General features: G+C 39.2%; 1 protein-coding gene across 1 annotated transcript in view; it reads right to left on the bottom strand.

Annotated features, from left to right (window-relative positions):
* The window catches only part of HGFAC (HGF activator), a 42,940-nt gene that overhangs the window by 1,797 nt on the left and 28,418 nt on the right, over positions 1 to 12,725 (bottom strand). Inside the window, exons 8-13 of the mRNA XM_064449045.1 lie at positions 11,986 to 12,160; positions 9,676 to 9,761; positions 8,510 to 8,750; positions 5,779 to 5,918; positions 3,498 to 3,638; positions 2,320 to 2,468 (exon numbers count right to left, since the gene is read on the bottom strand). Of these exons, the coding sequence (XP_064305115.1) occupies positions 2,320 to 2,468; positions 3,498 to 3,638; positions 5,779 to 5,918; positions 8,510 to 8,750; positions 9,676 to 9,761; positions 11,986 to 12,160 (932 nt within the window). The remainder of the gene's footprint in view (positions 1 to 2,319; positions 2,469 to 3,497; positions 3,639 to 5,778; positions 5,919 to 8,509; positions 8,751 to 9,675; positions 9,762 to 11,985; positions 12,161 to 12,725) is intronic.

Genomic DNA, 12,725 nt, shown 5'->3' with positions numbered 1-12,725 from the left:
GGAAGCAGTGGTCTACTGAAGTTTCTTTGTAGAAACTTTTTTTTAAATCATACTCACCTCTAATATGATGGTCTCTTGTTTTTTAATTCCACATTGAATAGAAATATTAAAATACCAGATTTTGTTTAAAATAATTGAAATTATTTTAGATGTAGACATCTACTGAGGAGCATGGATGATTTGAGTCACTTTCAATGGAGATAAGCAAGGTTTTGAGGCTTAGACTATGTTGTCACATGGGCTTTGAATGGTTGGATATTTGAGAGTCTCTCAATGCAGTTTATAGCAAATGTCAGAGATCATTAAAGTTTTCAGAGAAAGGTGTTGTTTACATACATGCTTTTCCATGTGGCTGTGGGATGCTATAATTTTATGTGGCATATGGGTTTTTTGCATCTGTTGAATTTGGTGTTACTGAGAATTTACCTTGTCATTAAAATCATAAGCCAAAAATAAGACCAAAATGGTGTTTGATGACACACTACAGCCAGGATCAATTTGGAACACTTCTGCTTACTTAGAAGCTTGCAAGCATTCAGGAAAAGGATTTATTATTGTTGTTATTATTATTACTCTGAGATTGACTTTGTACAGAAATGAAAATATTATAAATTAAGAGAGAAACACAAACTAGCAAACAGTACTGGTGAAAGGAGCCACCCCTGTAGTTACTTGAGACTAAGGAGAAATATATTTTTTCATATTTAAAAATAAAATCCCTTGAGAGCGAAGTAGGTAGGAAAATTGTGTTGCCTTTATACTAGAAGATTTCTGTGATAAATGAGGGACATCAGATGAAGTCTTGTATCTGAGATCAATTTACTCCTCAGAACTTTGGTATCAGTGCACTGATCAAAAAAAAAAAGTTCCAAGAAAATCTTTATAAAATAATCAGGCAGAACACATTATCTACTTGACATTTCTTGGTCCTGAAATATTTTTATCTATAACAGATGGTTTATAGTGTAATTTCCTAAGCGTACATTAAGAAAACTCAGAGGTCAGCTGCATTTGTTGTGACATTAAGAGGTCTACACCATTTCTCCTTAGACTACACAACAAGTCTGCCAAATGGAAAAAAAATAGATTATTGATTCACTAATAATGATTTTATGTCATGAGCACTGTTCTTCAGCGACATCTGTGACTTTAAACCACTCTAAAACACACTTTCTCAGACTTTGCAACTCTCTCCAGACCACTTGTCTTTGTGCATCTCCTCTGTCCTTCCCTCCGCTTTCTTCTTTCTCCCTCTCATTCCTGACCAGCTCTGTTTTCCCAGGGCAGGGAGAAAGAACCAGCTATAATGCTGTGTCTTGCATTTGTATGTCCTGGGTAAGGCAAGGAAAACTGAGCAAGCAAGGTAGTTTCTAGTTCTGTGACTAGTACGACCACTTGCAACCAATAACTACAATCAGTTCTCAGCCCTGACCTGGAAACCTTGAGCTGCTACTGGCTGCTGCCATTTCACTCTCTACACCTTTCTTTGGACACTTTTATGATGTCTACAGGGCTTCCATCACAGAGTACACATTATATTCTTTGCTTTACTTAACCTCACTGCCAACTATTAGCTATGTGCTCCCTGTTCCCAAATTTATGCTAATAGAACATAAACCTCCTCCTTCAAAATGAACTGAAGAGAAAATCTGAAGGTTTATGTAAGGAATAATCTGATCCTTCTTTTAAAAAAATAGTTTCATCTATGACCGCGACAATTCTGTATCCTTATTTAGAGCCAAGGTGTGACATAATTCAAAAAGGGATGCAAAGTAGTAACAGTGTGAGGTCATTCCACAAAGGACAGAAGTCATGAAACAGTTTCCAATTGACTGATATTCTACACCGTTAAGTCCCATCCACTATAATAACCTTAGCTCCTTCCTTCTCCAAACCTCACGTCTGTTCCCCACCTCCTATCCAGGTATCCTCATTTCCATTAGGCAAGAGGCAGCAGCTTGGGGATTTGGCTCCACACAGGTACCTGCTGGTTGGCCTGCCAGCAAACATTTGCCATCATGCTGAAAGCTCAACCAGAGCTTGCAAGAAAGAGCTAAAGTAACCCACCCTCCAGTGCATAGCCACGGCCTTTTATGAAGGTAGGAAGAGTATAACACCCTGGAGGTTTTTTTGCCCTTCTGTAGAACTTACTTGACATTGAACAGGTTAAAAAATGAAGGTGGAAGCAAACTCTACAGTCACATAAGTTTCTTTACTTTAGGAACACTGTAACGTCAAAAGTGAGCACTGTAACACTGCAACATTTCTGGCAACAAGATACATTTATATTCTCTGCCTAGAGATGACTCACAGCATTACCTGACAAGCATCAGATTTGCTATCGAAGTAGCCAGCACAGAACATATTTTCAGTGATTTCTCTTCCATAGATTTCAGGGCTTCTGCACTTCTCTTCAGGAATAATTGGAATCAGTGTTTCTTGTAGGACATTTGAATAGCCAGATATATCTTTTAAAAAATTCCCAGAGAGGAAAACAAGATCATTTTTTATAGAATAAGAAGAGCGTAACATGGAAACACAATGCACAATACAACTTATAAACACACTTAACACTTCTCAGTCATTCGTGTTGTGAATCTCTGTAAAAGATAATTTCTTCTGGTGATTAGATGACTTTCTGTTCCTCCAGTCAGACTCCATGCCCTTTAAAATAATAGTATACCATGTCCAGATATTAATCCACTTTGGGTTCTCTCATCTCCTAGAGACTCAGGAACACTCCCCCAGTGCTCCTGTCCTCTCCTCTTTCCAAATGTGATATTAAATCATCAATTTGTCAAAGGCTCCGTTACCTCTTTTTGCCTTTAGACTACACATTTAGACCAGGACAACATTTGCTTATACTAACTCTCTTACCAAAATGAGACAGCCAGCTCCCCCATCCTTCTCATCTATCTATGGAGGCCAAGCTCATCATCCTGAAATTCCTCGTCTGAAAGGATGGGATGGATTTTTCCACCTTTCTCAAGCTGGCTGTAAGCACTTAGCCCAAAGCCTATCGGGCCCTCTCCTGTAGATATTTCCAAAGTTTCTTGCTGGTGAAGGTAAAGATCTCCTCCATCACAGTAAGCCAATTGTGTTTGGTCTGCAGTCTTTGACATCCAACCAAATCAATGATGAAACCATGGATAGGATTCACTTAACTAAGGTGTTAAGTTGTTGGCACCTATAACTAAGCTACTTGCTCCCCTCTCTGTCCACAGAGATCTAGCTAGCTCATAGCTATCTCATCCTAAAATAGACACAAACATTTGGTCAAGGGAAACACACTCCTAATTCCAAGGACTATAAGGGAAGTTCAGGATGACTGTTTCAGGTGTAAGTGTTGTAAACATCTAAAGGTAGATAAAAAGAATCCCACTAGAAATCCCTTGGAAAATATTTTACCAAACTATCAGTTGTATAAGGTATACTTGAGCATTATGTTTTAATTATTGCCAGTTTTTTCTACAGACACCAACTCTCATTATACTCACTCTCATGCTTGTGTCCCCATCCAGAAATCTGACATTTGAACTGAGCAGGGAAAACAGTGTTACTTTCCGGCAAGCAGATGGGCTGAACAAACTGGGACTTGACGGCACAACGTTGGCCATTCTTCTTCAGCTTAATCAAAGCTGCAGAACAGAAAATACAGGAGGAATAAAGTGACTGTTCCCTTTCTTTAATAGGATTGGCAGCAATGTGTCTCAGATACAACTTTAATTATCCCCTAAGCCTCTCTTAATTAAGATATTTCAATCAAAGACAGACAGCCTCATCTCAACAGCACCTGATTTCACAGCAAATTGAAGGCTGAAACATTCAGCTACTCCCCTTGTGGGAATATTTATTTTATGCTGCGCTCACTGAGCAGATTTTGCTTCACTGCCTTTGTAGAGAAAGGGGAAGATAGAAAATACATATGTCTCCTCCCACCTTAAAGTTAAATAACAGTGACATATCCACAACTTTTAGCTGAAATAAGTGGGATGAACAAGTGCTCGCTTCTTCTGGAAGTCTGGCCACCTGCCTAATTCCAATTTGAATTAAAAAATTAATTACTGCAAAGGCTGGTGTATTTTGTGCTCTGTGTTATCACTGAGTTCAGCAAAATTCAAGATCTTGGAAATTAAGGAATTAAAAAATTGGGATATTTCAAAACCAAGCTTCTGAAAGCTACAAAGAATTACACAACCTACACAATCTGTACTATCCCCTCATGGGGCTGAAAACAGTGTAAATATGGAGCTGTGGAGCATTGTGAGCTTGATACCAAAAGATGTCAAAAGTAGCAGAAACATTGGTTCCCCTGTAGCAACCCCACCCCCGCTCCATATTTGGCTGTAGACCAACAGACAGGGCTTTGTGCTTGGTGTAACGAGGGCAGCATGTTGGGTTTGGGCACGCTACTCAAAGAGGAGAGAGCTGAGGCAACATGCACACACCTATTAAAGCTTCACATCACACCTTTTGGAGGCTCCAGGTTTTCCGAGCACAGCAGTGTGAAAAGCAAGAGATGCTATTGGATAGTCTTTTTCCTCTACTGACTAAAATTTTGGCCTTTGTGGAACATGTAACGAGTATCTCTCAGGCTGAGAAGCCCACATAAACCGCGCTCTAACATTCAGTCAGAGCAGGTTGCCCTTCCTTGCCTTCCTCCTCTTCCTTACCAACTCTGCCTCCTTCTGAATCCCCTGAACTTCCCAGCAAACACTCGTGTGGTAGTTTGTTTCCTTTAGAAAAACATTTTCAGCATGAAATAACTCTTCTGCTGCATCAGTAGGCGTCACCAACAGGGCAGAATGTGCCTCCACATCTTCCCCCCCGCAGTTTCTGCCTGTTTGTTTGCAGTGGGGCATATTTAGGAACTCCGTGTTCAGCTGACCCTAGATTTGGACACCGCACATCGGTGAGGTGTGCCGAATTTCAGAGTAATTTAAAAAGTTAGGAGATCTCAAAGTCCCAACGTTGGTTTACACCAGGATATTTCAGAGCAGAGTAATACTCCAAATCCAGTTTGTCCCCTGGTAAGCTGTGACAGAGCTTCCACCAACACAGAATCTGAATGCTTTTTGCTACATAGTGGAAAATACTCACCATCTGGAAACAAAAAAGTCAGTACATGCCTGACCTAAAATATCCCCGATGCCAGGCTACTAGTCTCATACACAAAGTGCTCACACAGCTTGATACCCTGGGTGGCGTGCCACCTTCCACAGGAGCAGATCAGAAAATAAGGAGTTGCTGTTCCATTGTCATTCTGACTCATAAGGTCAGTCAGAAGGGCATTTAACTTTTGACTGATAAGACAGCTGATTTTTAAATCTATCTCAGGGTAAAAAAATGATTCTTAGTAACACGGATTTTTGGAGCAGATGGGGCTATTATATTCATCTAGTCAGATCCTCTATACAATACAGACAATAGAATTTTACCAAGTAATTCCTGCATCAAGCCCACAGTTTCTGCTTCAGTTGAAAAAATGCCTAATTCCACAAAGACTTGAAGTGATGATGAATCTGCTATACCTCTAGGTAAATTGCTCCAAAGGTTAATTATCATAATTATTTAAAATTTGCAATTTATTTCTCATCTGAATTTGTCTAGCTTTCAGATGCTGTTATAACTCTAGTAGAACTAAGAACCCTGTGCGCTCAAAAGCCTCTCCTAATGCCTACAATTTTTCCACTATAAAGGCAGTTTTTGACATATCAACTAAACTTGAAACTAAGTTGAGCAAACAGAGAATAAAACTGTAAGAGCAAAAATACTCACCAATATCATGTTCAGTAGGGTCGAACACAGAATACTGAGGATGCAAAATGTATTTTTCTATTTCAAATGTTTGTGTTACATCAGTTGTTCTATTAAATATATGCTGGCCCAGAACTACCGTAATAGTGGATTTTAGTGGACTGAAATACAAAAGAGAGAACAAGCAATTCTGTGATTAGCAGGTCAAATGAAACCTAATTTCCCATGGCTGTGTGTCCCATGAACTGTAATAACCTCAGCTCCTCATCGTGTCCATTATTTACCTTCTCATAATGCCTTGACCTGTTTACCAGGCTTCCTACCTACTGTGGGCCAGGAAAAAGATGACTAATGTTATGGTGAGTCGCAGGTTCTGTGGGTCCTGATTAGACTAATTAAAGGCTGCTGCTTCTTAACAGAAGTAAAAGGCAAGCACATGTACTGCTACCCAGCTGCTGTCTGGCTAATAAGCATCTTCAGGGGCTGCAAGCACTTCTCATTCTAGAAACCTGAGTCAACTTTGACCAGACTTTGTCAATGAGTACAAAAATTACTGAGGAAGAAATGAGGGGCCAAAGGATGAGTCAGTGGTGATATCTCATTTCTCTGGAAAACCAGGCTCTTAAAAATATTACAGGTGTGGATGAAGATTTTAAAGGTGCTGGCAAACTGATGGCTCAGGCAGTTTCCACCTAAGAGCTATCCCCACTTCTGCTCTGAGATTAGATTGCTTTATGTTAAATCTGTTATCTAGAATCAAATTCAACTTGGTGGAGGAAGGTCCCAACAGCACATTGATCTAATGGGAAAAACCACACCCAGAGAACAGAGTTTTTGTAATTCACACCATCGTATGTTTACTTTAGTTTACATTGTATGTTTACTTTAAAAAGACCACAGTCCTCTCATATCCAGTGTCCTAGGACAGACAACTACTGAGAGCCAGTACCACAGCTGGGAAGCAAGGGACATCTAGGAATAATCACAAAGTGTTTGGAAAGACAGTAAATTATCTAGCTTTGGAAGCAGTGGAATTCAAATTTCACTCTTGCTTTAAAACCAATTCAATCTGCATGTGCATCTCTACCATGAATTTAGTTAGCAAGTGTCTTCAACATCAGAGCATTCGTATGTTTTGTTATCCAGTGCAGGAGCAGAAAATATCTGCTGTCATGCATCATGCACAGATGAAGAGTGGCCAACATCACTGCAGTTTCCCTAGTAGTGTTTCTGTGCATCAGTAGCACCCGTCAGACACAAAAGCACTGTGGAGTCTCCTCCAGTACTGAGCATGAAGGAATGATCAACAGTAATGTACTTAGAGGAAAGAGGTTCTGGCTAATTGCAGGGCAGAGAGCCGGCAGCTACCCTGCAACAATAACCATGATTATATTAAACTAGGGAAAGTGCAAAGTTTATTTTTTTGTGGCTGGAAAACAAGAAGACAATAAAATATTCTTTGATCACTATGCAAGGGCATATTCTCACTGTTCTTGCACTGGTAAACCAATTCCCTTGAAAAGCAGATTTTCGGCCTGTGAAACAGAGTGGAAGTTTGCTTCCTGGCATAGTATTTAGAATAGATTTTAAAGGCACTGAATGATTCTACTATGACATACAGGTGGTTCATTCAGAAAAAGAAATAAAACAGGAGGGGTTACAGAAAAGGAAAAAAACCCACCAAGTTATCTGCACAGGTATCTATTGTCGCCTAGCGGAAAACCGTTGAAATTGTGGCTAACTCAGAGGTACTAAACAAACAGAAGAGTGCAAATTACAATGCAGCAATTATGGAAAATCTGTATGTACCGAACCACCAGCTGGAAGTGGGTGGAAATGTCCTGAATAGCTGCCAAAGTTAGTAGCTATTTCACAACATTTGAAAAACAAATGCGTTGTGGCTCAAGCTCCAAATGCTTCAGTACAGCATTCACAATGGTATTATTAGCTCTACAAGCTATCAGTGTATGCATTCTGGCATGAGGTTTTCTGTTTCTCTTGGCTTCTTTACTATGCAAAGGAACAATGGGCATGAAATGATGTAATATTTTTCCCATCAATGTGATCAAACTGAAATCAGGGAAAGTGTTCAGCATTTGTGGAAAAAGAAATATTTAGAATGAAATAAGAGCATCCTATAGTCAGTATCCTCTCCAGTGTTCCACAGCTGGAGGACAAAAAAAATCCCCAAATCCCAAAATACCTCTCAAGGAAAGCAGCCTCAAAAATTTAACAGTTCAGTTCTTCCCTTTGGCTTTCTGTAAAGCTCAGCCCACTCTATTTGTGTCAACCAACAGTAATTTATTGTCTGTAATAAATCATTGCTTGGCAGTCTTGGCCTCTTTGAACAAAACACAGCAGTCAGCATAGTCATCTGTGTAACACCTCAAAGCAGGCATAAATGTTAAAAAAGGTAACTGAGAAGAAAACAAATACTTATATTCCCTCGCAGATGCCTGCACATGCAAGTTTCCACTCTATGTCCGGCTCAGTACTACCTTATTCCTTCAGTTGGATCATTTAGCTTCATTGAGACTCCCTAAGGAAGAAGATAAGGGCTGGGAGACAACAGGACTTCAAGCTATTTGTTAACCTTTGAACGGCACCCAGATTACCAGAAACTCCTTTTGAAGTATCAGCCTTTTAAAGTCTCTTCTTCTTGCTCACTTGTTTCAGTTCAGGTTTGTTGTGAGTCACAAACAGATGGTGACTATGAGGAGGAGAGGACCTACTGTCAAACAGGTGAGTTTACCTGTTGGCAAAGCAGTGTGCTGCTGACACAACCCAGCAAGTCTGAATAAGGCTTCCACCGCAGAAACTATCTCCAATATAGATAGCTGCTGTCCAGGGGTGAGACCCAGGCAAAGATGAAGATCCCCCGACAATCCTAGGTCTCACAAAACTTCTTTTTTTGTGTCTTCTCCCACATGGTCTTCTGGTAACTGCAAAACTCTCTACATTGTCTGGAACAGGTGGCCTCCTTTCCCTGCTTGCTGAGATATAAAGGGATATGGCATCAGACTATAAATCCTTGTGATTTCCAAGGACTGGAACTTTTATAGGAGTTTTTAAAAGAAAGTTTTATTAAATTATCATTAAATGTTCACATACAACAGAATCTCCTTCAGTTCCTCAGGAGACTTGCAAGACTGAAAGCTCTGCCTGTTCCCCACACTGGCTGCACATGTACTAGTGTAAATTAAATGTATCTGTGAACATTCCCAGATACGGTTTCATTTACCAGTACAAATATAATCTTCAATGCTGTAGGAAGCAAAACAGAATGCATGATACATCACATCTTTATTTTCGGATTCTGGACTGAGCTTTGTCATTGTAATACCGAGGACTAGGACATTTGTGTTAATATCATCTATCAAATGCATTAGAACCATAAAAGGGAAATAAAAGGACCACTTTATAAACTGACTTTTCAGATTACAGCTCCATTCTAAAGGTCAGCTTCAACATCAACATCAGTTATATATTAATTTAGGGGAAGGGCAGAATCCTTAGTTTTTGGAATTAAATACTACATCTCATACATCTTCAGGATCCCATCCTCCATTTGCTCAAAGAGGCTCATTCAACACCTCGGGGCCTGTAATTTCCTGAGCAATGACAATTTGCACCAAAGCATCAATAATTTCTGACATGTTGCATGTTCTAGCAGAAAATTTGGTGATACTGGGATGGTTTTGATTGAAAGCAGTAGTGGTGACACCACTGTTATACAGTTTTTCAGGACAAAGATCGTGGACTGTATCACAACTCGAAAAAATGCAAAAAGAAACTTCTTGTCATTTGATTTACTGCAAACGGTAAAATATTTAACAGTCCTGGGAATGGTAGAACATTCAAAGTTGTACAGTGAAAGCTTGTTCTAGTATCATGGATTTTAAGAGAGCCTTTACATACCACAAAATGGAACGTCACAATACTCCCAAGACAAACTGTTGTCCTTCATGATGTAACACCACGGCTTCTCATCATCATCTGGATTTCTAATTAATTCAGGGGGAGAGTGAATTGCAAGCATTAACCACATTTTTGTTCCAAGCTTCCCAGAGGTTCTCTTCTTTTTCCTCTGCACCATGCAGAGGACTGATAGGGTTCTTGGGTTTTGAGCCATCTGACAAAGCGCTGAAGCACCTGCTAACCACTAAACGGGGAGCAACGTTTCAGTAGTGTTCTTCATGCCTAAAGCTAACCAAGTCTAAGGTTCTCTAGGACCTGAAATACAGACACATGACTAAACACCTGTAAAATTTGCCTACAAGTATTTGGATGCATGAGCATGTTCACATGGTTTAAATACAGCCTACACTGAACTGCTTTAACAGATATCAGCTAAGCTATTTTCAGGACTAAATCCCATGGGAGAGATTCCTTTTTTAGATTATTTTTCTAAGCAAGGAAATTCCAACAGAGGTAGATTCATAGAGAATCCATAACAAGAATAGCTAGCAAAAATTAATTTGAGAAGCTAGGTTCACATTCCCTGGAGAGTTTGAGGAAATGAAAGACTACCTCAAGAAAATATTTTATCCTTCAAAAAGGGGAAAAAAGATTATCAGAAACAGTTTAGCCCTTTGCTGCCTTGGTGTTAGACAGGTTTTGGTTTGATTCCATCAGGGTTTCTCCATGGTACAGCCTAATTGTCTTTATTGATGCCATTTAAGTAACCAGAAATTTGCCCAGTTTACTCCCCCAAGAATATAGGGAAACTTTGAAGACCCAGAAAGATCTTCAGTAGGCCAAGAAAAATAGACAAGATAATTCAGGGCTCCAGATAAACAGTAATTCTAATTTCAGTTGAATTTATCAAAAGCACTACCTATTGTTGTAAGGGTCTTCAATATTTTTTCTTTTTAATCTGACTGCTGTTCAGAAAAATATTAAGGCACTTCCAAATTCTCAGAACTGAAGAAGCAACACAGGTTGAGTCATCTTCCGCCAACAACATTTCTAAATTAGACTATTTGAAGAAGAAGATATCTGCAGGATTATATAGTGTAGCAGAGATATCCCCAGAAATTGTAACAAGCTGACAAAAAAGTGAAAAGCTTTTTTCTCAACTCTACAGAACATGAACACATCAGCTCCTACACTGTTTTATTCTTCGCATTTCAAATCTGCAAGTGAATATTGTGCTTAAATGATGCAAATCGAAGGGATCAAGTTTTATCAAAGCATAAAATATGTGCCTGATAAATTGGCATGCTGGGACACCATAAATCTCACACTGAAGTGCTTGAATCAGGACCAAGCCTTGAAAAGCAAGCTGATCTGGGTAAGGGTGGGTGTAGGAACTGTTTATTAGTTTGTGTTAGATAGAGATGAAGAACTACTTTTAGCATGCGTGCATGCTTTTTATCACCAAACAAAGTAGGAAGTGCAGTACATTCTGATCTTCCTGAAATACTGGTCTATCTTCCATGCAAAAAAAACCACCCAAAACCAAAAAACCCCCAAAACCAAAACCAAGACATCACTCAGTAATTTATGGGGAAGCATCTGAAGTTTGCAGTTTCAAGCATTTGCTCATCTCCAGGATCCTCTCTAAGTGGAATAATTTCCTTTGTTTGTGGATATCCATTGATCTCACTAAGACCTCAGAGACAGGGGAAACAAAGTGACTGAAGAGAAAGCACAAACCTATTACCACAAGCTATTATGGGTGGTTCAATCAAAATTGAAACACAGTGAAATCCTGTTTTGCACTAATTTTGCTTTGGAAGAAATCCAGGAAAGAAATCTGACATTTTATGTCAACATTATTGAAGTATATTGCTTTGATTTTTCATTTTCAAATAACTTTTCACTTTTGAAAATATTTTCCTTTATGTTACATATTTCACAATTTAAGAATCAGAAATCAAAAAGTCACCATTTCATTTTGGCTAGTCCATTTCATTCTCCTTTTGCTAGTCATTTATGGAGTCATTATGGTCTCATTTGAAAAAAAAAAAAATCCCAGAAAAAAAATTACCTGGAATTTCCACATTATTTTGTGTCTAAGCTTCACTTGGCAGACTATCTATTGATCTATGCCATCTACCAGATCTTGTCTTCTGTACACTTACACCCCTTGTGTCAGGCTGTTAAAGTCAGTCTAGCTTTTCCAAGACAGGGATAATACCTGCTTTGAGATTCCTGGCCTTCTCCCTTCCACAACACATCCATCTCTTGATTTACAAATACAGGGCAAACAAGAACTTTTCTCACCTGCAGTAAGAGAATGACCCCAAGCCAAGCTGTACTGCTTTCTCCACGCTGTCAACATGAAGTTCTTGGTAAAGCAAGTCTGAATTCCAAGGCAAGCAGTTGTATCCAGAAATGGTTGTCTTTGCTGTACCTCTGTACTGGGTGCCATTGCCAACATAGCACCGATGGCTAGGAACTGGCAAAGCATATGACACTGGTCAGGAATTAATGCCAATTGCATCTTAAATATTTACCTCATAGCTGAGGTCCCAAATGAGAGCCAGTGGGCCCAATTCTGCGTAGTGCCTTTTTATCATTCACAGGAATTTAATTCATCAAACAACAATTTTTTGTTAATAAAAGAACCCAAGCAGTTAAAAATTCTTTTTAAAATTAGTAGTGAGTTAGCTTCATTTTACATATGCACAAAAAACTATTCAACAGGCAGTACGGCAGAAAATTAGACCAAAAATTTGTACTGTGTATGGAAGATTTTAGTCAGCAATCTGCAGCAAAGTCAGCAATATGGCTGGGATTCCTCCTGTCTAATTTTAGACACAACTGAGCTCGTCACTGGAGACTCCCTTTTTAGTCAATTAAGAGAAACAGGCATTTTTAGTGCCAAACTGATCCAGTCTATTTGAGGTGACTTTTTTAAGATGAGATTAATCTTGCCATACACTCTTGACTGCATTGACTGAATCTCTACTGACAGCAAAGGGAGCTTAAGTCAACCCTCTCAGACAAAGATATGTGTGTTG

Source organism: Phalacrocorax carbo, chromosome 4 (genome assembly GCF_963921805.1).
Source record: "Phalacrocorax carbo chromosome 4, bPhaCar2.1, whole genome shotgun sequence".
Lineage (NCBI taxonomy): Eukaryota > Metazoa > Chordata > Aves > Suliformes > Phalacrocoracidae > Phalacrocorax > Phalacrocorax carbo.
The sequence above is the reverse complement of the archived record's forward strand: the minus strand, read 5'-3'. Positions and strand labels throughout refer to the sequence as shown.